The sequence below is a fragment of the Trichophyton rubrum genome (assembly GCF_000151425.1).
Source record: "Trichophyton rubrum CBS 118892 genomic scaffold supercont2.1, whole genome shotgun sequence".
Lineage (NCBI taxonomy): Eukaryota > Fungi > Ascomycota > Eurotiomycetes > Onygenales > Arthrodermataceae > Trichophyton > Trichophyton rubrum.
The window spans coordinates 1,026,585-1,039,612 of record NW_003456428.1 but is presented as its reverse complement, the minus strand read 5'-3'; the positions used below and the strand labels follow the sequence as shown (position 1 = coordinate 1,039,612).

Genomic DNA, 13,028 nt, shown 5'->3' with positions numbered 1-13,028 from the left:
GTACGACCGGGTTGAATATCCCAAGTTCCGGTTTGGCGGCCCAGGAGGGCCAGGGAGTATGTACTATATGCTTCCAGAGGAATAGATAAACAAAAAGGAGGAGTTGCTTTTCTATTTTATATGAAGTAGCTGCTATGTATGGGAGTGTGGTAACAAAACTACCTGCTGAGCAAGCCCACGATGCACCATCGAGCTCTGTTCTCCGGCCCTTCGTCCTCTCGAACGGGCTTCCACTCCCTCGTCGTCTCTCCCTCGGTCGAATTCATGTCTCGCTCCCATATCTTCTCGATCTTCAGACCGGCGGAGACGGCCTTTTGAAAGAAGGAGGCTACGATGTGTCGGCCGGTGTGCAAACCTGCCACGACCCATGCGATGCCTGCAGGCGAGCCTGACGAGGGAGCGAGGAACCAGAGCAGGGTCTGGATCAGGTTCTCGTGCTGGGAGGGCATCCACAGACAGTCTGCGCAGATGATGCGGCTAAACCGAGCTCGGTTGGCGGCCGCGAAGCCCGCCATCTGGTCGAGATACGCGGTCTCGAGCTCCTCCTCGTCGACGCTGCCGCCCTGGTCGAGGACCCCCCACTGGTACGGCTGGACGGAGATGCGGTGGGCGAGGTGTTTGGGTATATTCCTGTCGATGTTGGCCTGTATCGAGCCGTACAGGCCTGGGGCGAGGGGGTGGTCGGTGACGGTGACGGACTCTGCGCCGGCGAGCACGCTGACGATGGAGGACAGGGCGGCACCTATATATACAGTTTCTTCCTGTTAACGAGATGATAGCGGCCGTCTCTACAGCACTGCCGGCACACGCAGATGGATGTAGATGGCGTGGGAGTTGTGTTGCTTGTAGTTGTAGTTGTCGCTACTCGCCTGCACCAAGTTCGAGGATATCATGACCCTTCACGCTCCATACTGAACCATCAGCCGCAGCTTCAAAGGGGGAATTAATAGAAGAAGAAGTAGAAGATGAAGACGCCCTCTCGATGCCGTCGGTCACCAGCAGGCTCGAGCCCCAGAGGAAGTGCGCAAACAGCATGCAGGCCCGGTCGACGCCCTCCCCCAGCGGCGCCCTCTCCTGCCCGTCCGCCGCCGCCTCTGCTGCCTCTGCTGCCTTTCCCTGGTCCCGCGGATGGACTGGAATCGTCAGGGCGAGCTCGCCAAAGGCCGGCGACGAGTAGACGAGCTGCTGGCCTGGCTGGCCGACGCAGGTGGTCGTCGAGTCCGGGAAGAGGACGGGCAGGAAGCTGGCCAGGAGGTCTTCGGCCTCCTCCTCGTCGTCGCTCCTGAAGCGTGAGAGGAACATCGAGTCAGTCGTAGCAGCAGCAACAGGGGCACCGGCTAGTAGTCAGTTATAGCGGCCGTCTTATTGTTTCTGCAGGCTTGCTAGTTAGTTGTTAGTGACTTTGTCGCTCTCGTCGTTGTTGCTATCAAAATAGTTGTTTTATCAAGACTTCAACTTCAACTTCTCAACTTCAACTTCTCAACTTCAACTTCTCAACTTCAACTTCTCAACTTCAACTTCTCAACTGCATCTTCTCTGCTCGCAACAAACGAACCGCAGCAACCTCGTATCCGCCGTCGACTGCCTCGCCCGCTCGATCTGAATCTCTGTCGTATTCCTGACTTTTGATCTACAGCCAAAAATAACCCCCGAGATCCACCGCGTCGCCTTTTTTTTTTTACTTCTTCCTGGCTGCTTCTCCCTCCATCTTCACCACCAACCGCCCTCCCTCGACCCTCGCTGTCTCTCCCGGCGGCAATGCCTGTCTAGTCCTGCTCTCGTCCCTGTCGTCCGTCGCCCTGCCTGCTGAGGATCTTAGCTTTTGCCCCTGGCGCCGGGCTTTTCGTCAAAAAAAAAAAAAAAGGACGAAAAAAAAAAAAAAAAAAAAAAAAAAACGAATAATAACCACCGACAAACAACCAACACCTCCAGGCCGAACCACTCCCTCCCCCGTCACCAGCCCAAGATGGCCTCGTTCAAGGTGCGTACATCGGCAGAGTGACCCTGCAGCGGCCTCGGGATGCCCCAATGCACCGTCCGGGGCCTCTGTTGCGGGTGTGCGCTGGGGGCAGATAGTCATCTCCTTCCCTCCAGCGTGGCGAGCAACTCATTCACTAACGACTCCCTCCTTTCTGGCTCGCTCTCGACCAGCAGCAGGACTCTTCTTCGCGGCCGCTGCCCCAGGCCATCCCGAACCCTCGCCAGGCCAGCAACGGGCGGACGCACTCACACTCCGTCTCCCTGGGCGCCCTCAACTACAACCACCGCGTTACCCGGCGGAAGAGCATGACCTCGTCCGCCGCCAACAGCAACAATGCTGCCGCTGCTGCCGCGGCCGCCGTGATCAGCGAGTCTGGCGCCAGCGCCGGAGCGCCCATACACACCTCCCACCACCGCCGTGGTCTCTCGCTGCGGCGGGCAGCCGGCCTCGAGTCGACCTCCGCTGGCTCCTCGTCCCCGTTCGGGCCCTCCTCCCATGCTGCCAGGAACGGCATGGCTGCAGTCGATCGCAAGCCAGTGCCGGGGTCCCTGAACAGCAGCAGTGCGGTCTCTGAAGAGCTCTCCGCCGGGACGGGGAACGCTGGCAGGCCGATCAGCATCAAGCACAGGAGCAGGCGGGCCAGCGAGGGCTCGCATCTCATGAAGGGAGAAGGAAAGAGGTCGCTCGTCGAGCTCAAGTGTGACCGCTGTGGGAAGGGGTATAAGCATAGCAGCTGCTTGACCAAGCATATGTGCGTATACCCCGTCTTCCCCTCTCTACTACATATGTTGCCCAAAATGGATTGATACATGCATCAATCAATCCGTTGTTCTCTTGATTGCGTCGATAATTGACATATCTGGGGCCATAGGTGGGAACACGATCCGGCATGGGCAGTGACATCAAAGCTCCTCATATCGAAACACCAGCAGGTCCAGCTGCTCGAAGCCGCCAGCGTCCTTGTCACGCTCAACGAACCCGTCTCAGAGGAGCAGGCTGCTGCCCGTGCTGCTGCTGCCAGCGGGAGCGGCGACTCGGACCGTTCGTCAACCTCTCCGACTGTGTCTGGCATTTCCGAGCTCCGTGACGGCCTCAGCTCGACCGAGACCACGCCGCCCCCTACCGGTGACGACGGCGCCTTGTCCAAATCATCCAACGACCCTTACCGCTACCCCAGCAGCCATAGCAGCTATAATCATAATTATAATCACTCCTTCTCCCAGTCCCTCCAGTCCATCCCTTCTGCCTCCTTCGCCAGCGCAAGCAGCGTTCCTTCTTACTCGCCTGCACACTCTCACTTCCGCCATTCCAGCACAGATACCAGACCTTCCACTGCAGACACCAACGGTGTCCTCGACGACGACGCTGCCGGTCTTGCAGCCGCAATCGAACTCTGCAATTTTGGTACCCCCAGATCAGGGCCCATGGCCATTCTCGAGGATGTTCCCCCAGTTCCTCCTCTTCCAGCTCGGTTCTTGGGCCAGAGCGTCGGCAGCACAATGGCAATGGCCAACAACCATTCCAATGGCTACTTTGGAGACAACAGTACCGTCTCCGGCCCTTCTAGCAGCATAAACGTCTCAAATAACAGCGGCAGCAGTGTCTCAGGGGCGACTATAACTGGAAACTTGGCCGCATCCACACCAAACATCTTTGACACCCTTCCCATGGCCACACACGCGCCTATATCATACCGTGTCTCAGATGAACGAGACGTCAAGATGGCCGACATAAAGCCCGACACCATCACCCAGCATTCCAACCTACGGAACGACAGCACCAGTCCGGCCAATCCTCAGCACTCACGCTCTCGAGATGACGAGTCAGACCGCGGCTCGCCATCTTCCGTCGTACACATGGATGACGATGACGATGGCGTCTTCGGCCACATGGAAGAGTGAGATTACCCGACTCAACTGCCATCTCCTATATTTTTCTTGTCTTAAACCCTTCCTACCTCTTTCTTCTATCACCATATTATTTTGGATCAAAAAAAAAAAAAAAAAAAAAAAAAAAAAAAAAAAAAAATCCATTTTCTTTACTCTTCAGTCGGAGGAATGGAATGACTTTTTTTAACCTCGGAAACGAAACGAACGGAAGCCCCTTGGATATTGAACACATTTTTTCCCATCATCTCTCTATGCTATTTTTTTTATTTTTTGCTTTTTGAGTCTTTGTGGTTTTCCGCCTTCATCCCCTGCTATGTTTTTCCCTTTCTTTCCTTTGCCAATCGTCATAGTTGCTTGCTACTTTACATATATATACGAAAGATCACAAACACATCAGCCTACCAACCAACAAACCTTTTAGGAGTTTGATTTCTCGCGGGAGAAGCGGAATGCGATAAAGATTTATACGACTGATCTGCTCTATCCATTGACTTATTTTTAGTTTTACCCATACGGCGTTCTAGTACCTTATTCCCATCCCCGTCTACCATTACATCTACCTATCCCATTATCACGGCCGGACTTCTTCATGATCCCCTCTACACCGTTTGGTTCAATTATCCACTAGTATGCCCTTGTTGATGTTTTCTTGGAGCTCCAGGGCGGCACTGGCTTCCTCCAACTTCTCTCTGTATCCCCCCCGTTTTTTGGCTGAGATCTAACTATCAAGTTGGATTCTTCATCCGTCAATTTAACGCTTACTTTACATACCCATCTATAGTAATGATGATGTCTATTACATTTTCCGGATCAATTGAATGACGTACATACACCATTCCTCCACAGCAGTTTGAACCTGAGCTAGTAGTTAGAAACAAGGTTGCGGAACGAAGAGCCTCAGTGACGATCTTGAGAGGCCCCCGATGCTAAACAACTCTATATAGGGTTGCAAAAGAAGGGGATGGAGGTATTAGATTTTTTCTCTTACACATTCACACCCATAAATGTCAAGATATTGGCAAAATGATAAAAGTGTTTGAAGGTTTAATATTTTGAAGGAAGAAAGTGAAGTATAGGTTAATTTGCAAAATTGGTACAGGACAAGGCAGCAGTTATCAAGAGAGGAACCAAAAAAATAGACGTAAGGAAAGCACTGAAAAGTAAAGACTCCGAGCTCGTCATGTCTCCCATAATTCATAATAAATGAACACGCCAACTCCCCAAGAGCAAGATGCTAAAGAACCATGGCTCGCCTCCTCTGTAACCCCATACCAGTAAACCGAGAATGAAACGAAAATTGAAAGAAATGGAATATGAAGGATCGACTATATTAAATTGTTGTTGTTATTACAGCCAGTTCGCCTTTTACCGTCGGCCACCGTTACGCACGATGCCATCCGGAGGTATTTTGTCTAGCTTCTTGCGGCATTCAGGACAGTACCATTTGGCCAGACGGCTAGGGACTTCGGGCAGGCCAACGCAGTCAAGGTGGAACCACTCCGTCTCACACTAGATAGAAACGCCGCGTTAGCATGTTCCCTTCCATAAGAATCTCAACAGAAGGGTGAATAGAAGAAACATTTTGTCAAAGGTAAAGAAACACCGGGGAAAGGAATGCAGGAGTAAAGATGAAACAAGTGACGGGAGCGAAAAACGACACACTTAGCAAACAAGCAACAACACTTCGCTCGACCTCACTCACATCATCGTCTTCACAGCATATCATAGTTCCGAAGCTCACGTCGCCGCAGAGACAATACCGTGGCTCATTAGGATCAATCTCCTCAACCACTCCGTCCTCATCAATACGGATATCCTCAGCCTTGGACGATATATTGCTGTCCTTTTGGTCTCGTTTCTTCTTGACTGCCGGCTTGGCTTTTCGTTTGCCTATGCTGACTGCCGAGCCTCCGTTCTCCCCGGCAGTCACAGGACCAGGGGCAGGCCGTTTGCTGCGTCGTCCGGCTGCCGTTACTGCGGGAGCGGCTGCTGCCCCTGCAGTGGTCGTGGTGGCTGTTTGGTTAGTAGAGAGGTCCTTGATGGCTGGAGTTGTGCTCTTACGTCGGAGGCGATCACGGGTTGTAGAATCAACCGATCCGGATGTAATTGAGCGGCGACGGGATGATGTCCTAGCTACCGCGGGAGGAGTAGCGCTGCGTACGGCCTTGGAGACGCCTGATAAACGCCGGCGGGTTGAGGATTCAACGGCCGATTTTGGCTCGGCAGGGGAAGTCATGGGTGAAGATAGTTTGGAGCCTGGCCTGGGTGGAAGGACGGGAAGTTTCAGTGATATTGTAGGCTTAACAGCCTTCTTCGCCCCAGTGGTAAGAGGTTGGTTCTCAGAAGCGGGCATTGTGAGCTGTAGCCTTTTGGGAACAGGTTTGGTCGATGGGCTGGCTCCAGCGGATGTAGGCCTTGAACCGCCCTTTTCTTGTCCAGAAGGTACAGCATCAACTAATTCATCATGTTTCCTCTTCTTGGACGTACTCGGTTTTATCTTCAGCCTAGTCGTAGCTGTTGAATCATTAGCTAAAGAGGCATTATTAATATTATTGCTGCTGCTGCTGGCATTATTGCTTGAAGGACCAGTGTTTTGGACACTATCAGCAGCAACAGGTGGCACAGCTGGAGCTGGTAGTGTGGGAGCCGGAGTCTGTGACGGTTGCACAGGACTCGAGAACAGATTCTTGAAGGTAGATCCAATATTTCCAAGACGTTTGGCTGCCATTTCCGCTTCCGCAGCGGCCAGGGCAGCGGCTTGTTCCCGAGCCAAACTCTCACGCTTCTGCTTCTTGGCTTCGTTGAGTTTCATACCTCGATTGAGAACGGTTTTGTTTTCCTCATTCCTTAGCTGCGGCGGCATTCCAGCACCTTTGAAGGCGGGTACGCTTGGGGAATAGGTGTTCATGATATCATCGCAATCCACGAACTCGGTACCTTCTTCCTCGGCTTTTTGTTTGGCAGCTAAATACCCTTCCCAGCCGCGAGATCCGAGCGCCAGTTCTCGCTGTATCATAACATCACTAGGCTGCCAGACTATATTTTTCTTCATCTTCTTCCGTAGTCGTGCCATTTCCCATTCTGTTAATCGTAGCCACGGCCGATACTCACCACCAATCACAGCATCCTCGGGAGGTGGTTCTAGAATTGGCGCTGTCTTAGGATCGGCAGCTGATCTATTCGTAGGCTGTGCCGGCTTTTGTTTCTTGGGTTGCTTTTCCTTTTTTGTCTTTTCCAAGGTTTGATCTAGAGGCAGATTGAGGGATGGGCCGGCTACTGCTGGACTTTCCGGCAGCGCAGCACCAGTCTTAAGAGCGGCAGGTTTCTGGCTCCTTGACTTCTTTTGTGCTGCCGTATCCTGGCGACGAGCAGCTCCCGAAGCCTTCTGGCCGTCCACACGAAGGGTGATCCTGGGTGCTGCACCAGGTCCTTCTGCGGTTCCTGGTCTCTTCTCGGTAGCAGTCTCTTCATCCTTCACCGAGCCTAGATTCGCCAGTATCGTGCATAGCTTGGACTTTATACTCCCCAGGCGATCAACGTAGTGGTCCACAAGATCGTAGAGACGGCAGGACTCTGCATAGGCCGATTCGCGGGCGTTGACCGCGCGCCGTAGCTGCTCTGATATCTGCTTGCGTAGTATATGCGGCTGGGGGCGAGACTCTGCAGGGAGGTTTGGGAGCTGGCCATAGACCTTTGTAAGCTCGTGGACAGATGCTGTCGCATTCACATACCGTTCATCGAGACCGCGAATCAAGGTCAGCGAGCGGACGAGGTCTGAGGGCAGGTATTCTGTGTAGTCGATGAAGTCCGTGACGGTAGCTTGCGCATCAGGGTCCGACGGCCCTTCGATAAACAGCTCGCCCAGCGCACTCGACTCCGGCATTTTGTCGCCTTCTTCTCGCCCGCCGTCTTTATCTCTTCTCCGAACTTCGTCTTCTCTTGGGCGGCGGGGAAGAAGTCGCGCGCTGTCTCAGTGACGAAGCTGCTGGCGATGCATCTGCAGGACGAGTGGCGGCAGGCCGGTCGGTGGATGGAGCGTCAACGTAGCTAAGCTTCCAGCGGGCTCGCCTGCTGCTGGGTATTTCTCTGTCGCAGTAGATCTTCGCTTTGCCTTCGTTTCGCCTTTCTCCTTCGCTGTCTTTCTGCTTCTTCGTCGTGGCGGCCTCAGGCCGTTTCTAGGTTAGGTCGCTAATCGCGTCTGGCGGCAAAATCTTCATCCGTCCCGATCAGGAATATTTCGACTTCATCTGCGTCTACAGCTACAAAACGAACCTCGCAAGCTGCCTCGAATCTTACATCTTATACTCAGCTACGAAGAGTCAGGATAACGATACCAGCCTATGATATACAAAGAGGTGTCTAGCATCTAGACAAGCCATGGTTTACCACGCAAGCTTCACAGCCTCTTCCTGCCAGTTCTCGCCGTAATGCATCCTGAAGGACTCGTGAATGAACTGCCTGACATAGTCTCCTACGTCCTCCCAATCTCCGCCGTCTTCTTCTTCTTCTTCTAGCTGGCTTAGAAGAATGATATCTAGGCTATGACCAGCCCAGCGGCCCCTGCTCGTATGAGTCCACACGGTCATGGCGAAGATCACCTCGCCAAAGCCGATGCCCATGATGAACGGTCCTTTGATGTATCCAGGATGCAAGGCAATTGCGGTTGAGCGGACGTACTGGCGCGCCGTCAGGCTTCTAAGGATCCACTCATCGCCGGGCTCGGTGCGGTAGAGGCTCGCTGGACAAGGGTTAATGATAGTCAACAGGTCAGCCGGGTAGTAGGCGCTGGTCCTGATATATGCATTGGCTGGCATATGGAGATCGGGAGGTAAGCAGTCATTGATTACATCTCTGGTCTGCTTGAAAAATGCCCAGGCCTGATGAACGAGGGGGGTCGGAAGGGCTTCTATTATCAATGCCCGGTGTGGGCCAGAGTCGGACGGCTGTGCTGGAACATTCGCATTTACTCCGTTCATTCCATTCACTCCATTCACTCCATTCACTCCATTTACCCCGTTCGTCCCATTCACCCTGTTCGTCCCATTCACTCCATTCACCCCGTTCGTCCCATTCACTCCGTGCGTCCCATTCACCCCATTCACCCCGTTCGTCGTGTTCGTCGCGTTCGTCCCATTCGCTCTATTTGGCATATTCCTCATTTCAATCAAAATTTCGCGGTACCTTTGATTTCGAAGTTCATCCCTATAAATCTGGTTGGTTGAAATGACACCATCTGCATGGACCCAGGCAGTCCCAGATCTTTCGTTCGAATGGATACCGTTCGGACGATTATGGGGAACCCCATTCGGCTGGCTTGGATGATTGTCATATGGATGATTCCGATCCTGCAGGTCTGGGTAGAGCCTATTGACTCGCCGTCGAGCACGTTCCAATGGTCTCAGCCTAGGAGTTGCGTTCGGCTGCCCATGACGAATACTATGTCTATTTGTTGGACCCAGAATACGGCCCATGACCGGCCGTGACGGCCTTTCTTGACTGGTCCCATACAGTTGGCCATTTGGTAGGCCATTCGATAGACTGTTCAATACGTCAACCAATAAGTCATCCAATGCCTCAAGGTCATCCGCAAAGGCAGCCGGTCGGTTTGGATTAATTGAACTTGGTCGGCCTGAGATCCCATTTCGCTGGCTATTCATCGGCAAGGATCCGGATCGCCTTCTTGGACGAATCCTATCGGATGCCCGACCTTGAAGCAGTCTGTTTATGCCCTGCACGTACTGGTCTCCCGTAGGCGGCTCAGGCGGGTCATAACTCCCCAACTCCCTTGGTCCCTCTGCACCGCATAGTATGGGTGTACCCGCCCAGGTACCCAGAGAACTGAGGCTGAATTTCCAGAGGGTAGGCCATACTGCGCACCAGGCGTCGGTGCAAGTAAGCCCGAAATGGAGTACATCGATTATATGTAGGTTTTCGATGATCATTTGCATGAGACAGACAGGCATCAACCTGAATATATTACTGGGACTCTGTAGGAATGTTTCTGATACCCTTGCTTCAGTGTCTGGGTCCCGGTCACGCATAATGACGCCGGGGCGAGTGGTGAAGTTGGGTTTTGCGAGTAGCAGAAAGATTCCAGGGGCGCCTTTGGAGTAGAGCATAGCGAAACTCCCTCTCGGGGTTCCGTGTATTTCCCGACGTCGAGGTGCGACGTACAGGAGTTTCTGCCCCCGGCCAAGTTCGCGTGAGAGGTAATGATTCATATTTTCAAGTAGCTGATAGCCGCTAGCTGAATTATGAACGGTAAGGATGAATCTGGCTGACAGTAGATGATATACAGGAAAAGAAGACTCGACAGCGATATTACTACAGTTATAATACACTGCTGAACCACGATCCAGCCAACACTGGGAGGTTAGATAGACACAGAAGGATCGTCTGTATGACCGTTTGTTTGTTGACTTTATTGCGGCATGTTCACGCCTGCCAGAAGAGCTGCCAATCTACGTACGTCATATTTGCCACCAAAATGGTAGTCTGTATAACAAACATTCAGACGGCATCAAAGTCATCCATCCTACAAAGGACAATTTGATCGATTGATGCAGAGAATATAGCCCTTGTCATAACCAAAGCAACATGCCTGTCATCCCAGTGAGTGAGGAGGATATCTCACGCATTACGTCTTCCAAGGTAAGGACGGCTTTTATCAAATACCAGCATTCAAATGTATTGTAAGAGTCAGATGGCTAACAAGAATCTCTTAAGCCTGGAGGAGAAGACACGAACTCGCAGAAGCAATCCAAGGACGACAAGAATGCGAATTCAACAGACAAAGGGCAGAGTCACAGTGGTCATCAGAAGCAGGAAAGCCAGCAAGGCCAGAAGTAGAGAATGTCTTGGTTGAAGCATGTATTGCTTAGAGAATTCGAAGACAAATGAATATCAATCATATCAGTTGATGCAAAGCTGCCCTGGATATTCCCTGTTTTTTCCATGTAAGAGATGGTGACAGGCATCATCGAAGTAGGAGATAGGATGGAACATGATGAAGCAAATAAAGACGGTAAGAAGACAAGAAAGGAGAGGAGAAGAGTTAAAGTAGTAATCATCACGTCGTGTAAATGTCCTTTTCTTTTTCTTTCTTTTTTTTTAAGGGAAAGGATTCGTAAATTCGTAGTTACCATGTCATGCCATATCATATCATATCATGGTATGTCATGTCATGCCATCCATCTATCAAAATGCACCCCTGGATTAAACTGCCAAACCAACTCCAGCATCCAGCATTAATATCAAATTACCCAGACTCCGTAAATCCTCCTCTTGTTGCTGCAGAACCTTCCTTACTCAGGGACGATCATGGCGTCGATCCTGGTCTGGAAGCGCTGAACCATCTGCACGACAGCCTTCCTGCGATCTCTCAGGGGCCGTGACGTACCAACGGTAATCTCATCAGCCCTGGCGAGAACCCGCTCCATTGCCTCGCTTAGTCTGCGCTGCTCCTTATTCTGCGCTCGTACATCCGCAGGCGGATGCATGATGAACCGAGTGCACAGCGGTATCAGCTTGTCATTTACATATTTCTCAAAGATGGTGAGCTTGTCAGATGTAGAGTGGGATGCTAGGAAGGGAGGACAAGGGGTAGGCGGCCGGTTGGGCACAGAGTATGTCTTGTTGGCCTTTGGTTTTGGTTTGGGTTTAGTAGGAGCAGGTATGGATGAGGGCACTGTGGGAGAAAAAGATGCCGCGGTCGAAGCAGCCGTAGAGGCCGAGTCTGAGGTGTACGTCGATGAGCTGACGGTGCTGCTGACTGACGGCGAAGGATGAGAGGTTGCGTATGGCCGTGGCTCCCGACAGATGTTTGGCAGCGGGTCATAGGCGGCTGGAGGCGGGGATGGATACGGAGGGACAGCTGGGTATTGGTATTTCGATTTTGGAGGGGATGGCGGCCGGGTCTGGCGAGCGTAGATCTTTTCCCGGGGTGATATGGGTTCCTTAGGCGACGCAGGCTCTCTCACTGGCTGGACTGGCTGCACAGGAGGTTGCTGCTGCTGATGCTGCTGATGCTGTACTGGCCGCCGCCGGGGCTTTCGATCAGGGGAGACAGGCGAAGGGTCTCTTGGTTTGCGCTCGCGGCGGACAGACTTCCTTCGTTCCTGGGGGACATACTTGGGCGGAGACCTTCCTCGACGAACGGGCGACGGCTTGTAGTAGTACCTCTCGTCCTCTAATTCATCGTCGTCTCTGACCTCGATCTTGACCTTTGGCGGCCGTCGTGGCCGTGACGCAGACGACTGCTGCTGCTGCTGCTGCTGCTGCTGTGGCTTCTGTAGTGGCTTCTGTAGAGGCGGCGGCGGTGGTTGCAGGGACGGCTGCTCGTCGTCTTTCTCGCTGTCAGAGACGGGAATCAATTGAGCCTCGCGCCATCCGTCGATCAAGCCGCTGCTCCCACCGTAGACACCCTCTGTGTATCCTGGCATGACGATCGCAACGACCTCAGAAAACTGCTTCAGGCCCTGCGACTTTGCACTGGCGGCGTCGTCGGTCATCAGGCGGCCCTTGTACATGAGCTTTATCCTGCTGATGTCGGCGATGTTGAGGGTCTGGCCGGCCAGCCGTCGGATGTCGCTGACGCACAGCCGGTCGTCGTCGATGGAGAAGGCAGGGAACTCGAAGCTCCAGGACTCGTTCTGGTACTTGAAGATGAGGATGTCCGGAAGCTCGCCGTCCTCTGGCGAGGGAGCGGCCAGCTGTTGTGCGCGCATGCGGGCTTCGGCCTGGCTGATGTCGCCGTTGCTGTAGACCCGCGGGGTCGTCAGGTAGTAGCTGTTGCTGCCACTGCTGCTGGGGGTGCCGGGGCCGTAGGGGTCGTAGGGGGAGGAGGGCGCGGGCGAGGAGTAGTAAGGGGAGGAGGCATAGAGGTCGTGGTCGAGGGGGATGTCCCAGAGGCCGCTTCGCCGGTGGCCGCGGCGGGAGGCCATGATGACTCCTGAGGCAGAGAACGACGACGACGACGACGAAGAAGAAGAAGAAGAAGAAGAGAAAGAAAAGAGCAGAAGAGGAGATGCAAGGGTGGAGGGACGCTAGCTGCTGGCCATGCAGGCGAGCGAGACGAGATGCCATAGAGAGCGCTGCTTGCCAATGACAGCGACGGCGGGGGCCCAGAGTAGCTCGCGGCGATCTCGCGGTTTGCTCGC

General features: G+C 53.2%; 5 protein-coding genes across 5 annotated transcripts; 1 reads left to right on the top strand and 4 right to left on the bottom strand.

The window, feature by feature from the left end:
• Positions 1-86: 86 nt before the first annotated feature.
• TERG_00399 (uncharacterized protein) lies at positions 87-1,967 on the bottom strand. The gene is made up of 2 exons (XM_047747589.1): positions 870-1,967; positions 87-742 (listed from the first exon to the last, which is right to left on the bottom strand). Exons 1-2 carry the CDS (start codon positions 1,300-1,302, stop codon positions 159-161), a joined length of 1,017 nt encoding a protein of 338 aa, XP_047603549.1. The 5' UTR covers positions 1,303-1,967; the 3' UTR covers positions 87-158.
• A 61-nt stretch (positions 1,968-2,028) lies between these two features.
• Positions 2,029-3,970, top strand: TERG_00398 (uncharacterized protein; the record flags this gene model as incomplete). The annotated part of the gene is made up of 3 exons (XM_047747588.1): positions 2,029-2,055; positions 2,155-2,732; positions 2,853-3,970. The coding sequence occupies 3 exons, from the start codon at positions 2,029-2,031 to the stop codon at positions 3,880-3,882; spliced, it is 1,635 nt and encodes a 544-aa protein (XP_047603548.1). The 3' UTR covers positions 3,883-3,970.
• A 1,265-nt stretch (positions 3,971-5,235) lies between these two features.
• TERG_00397 (uncharacterized protein) lies at positions 5,236-7,753 on the bottom strand (the record flags this gene model as incomplete). Its single annotated transcript, XM_003238360.1, has 2 exons — positions 5,236-5,379; positions 5,573-7,753. 2 exons carry the CDS (start codon positions 7,751-7,753, stop codon positions 5,236-5,238), a joined length of 2,325 nt encoding a protein of 774 aa, XP_003238408.1.
• A 499-nt stretch (positions 7,754-8,252) lies between these two features.
• On the bottom strand, positions 8,253-10,091 carry TERG_00396 (uncharacterized protein; the record flags this gene model as incomplete). Its single annotated transcript, XM_003238359.1, has 1 exon — positions 8,253-10,091. The coding sequence occupies one exon, from the start codon at positions 10,089-10,091 to the stop codon at positions 8,253-8,255; it is 1,839 nt and encodes a 612-aa protein (XP_003238407.1).
• Positions 10,092-11,174: 1,083 nt separating this feature from the next.
• Positions 11,175-12,812, bottom strand: TERG_00395 (uncharacterized protein; the record flags this gene model as incomplete). Its single annotated transcript, XM_003238358.1, has 1 exon — positions 11,175-12,812. The coding sequence occupies one exon, from the start codon at positions 12,810-12,812 to the stop codon at positions 11,175-11,177; it is 1,638 nt and encodes a 545-aa protein (XP_003238406.1).
• Between the last annotated feature and the right edge of the window lie 216 nt (positions 12,813-13,028).

Bases quoted from the DNA above. Each gene is read 5' to 3' on its own strand.
- TERG_00399 (XM_047747589.1), bottom strand. From the start codon at position 1,302: ATGTTCCTCTCACGCTTCAGGAGCGACGACGAGGAGGAGGCCGAAGAC. The intron at 743-869 runs GCGAGTAGCGAC...CTGTATATATAG, and splicing joins TATCCTCGAACTTGGTGCAG to GTGCCGCCCTGTCCTCCATC.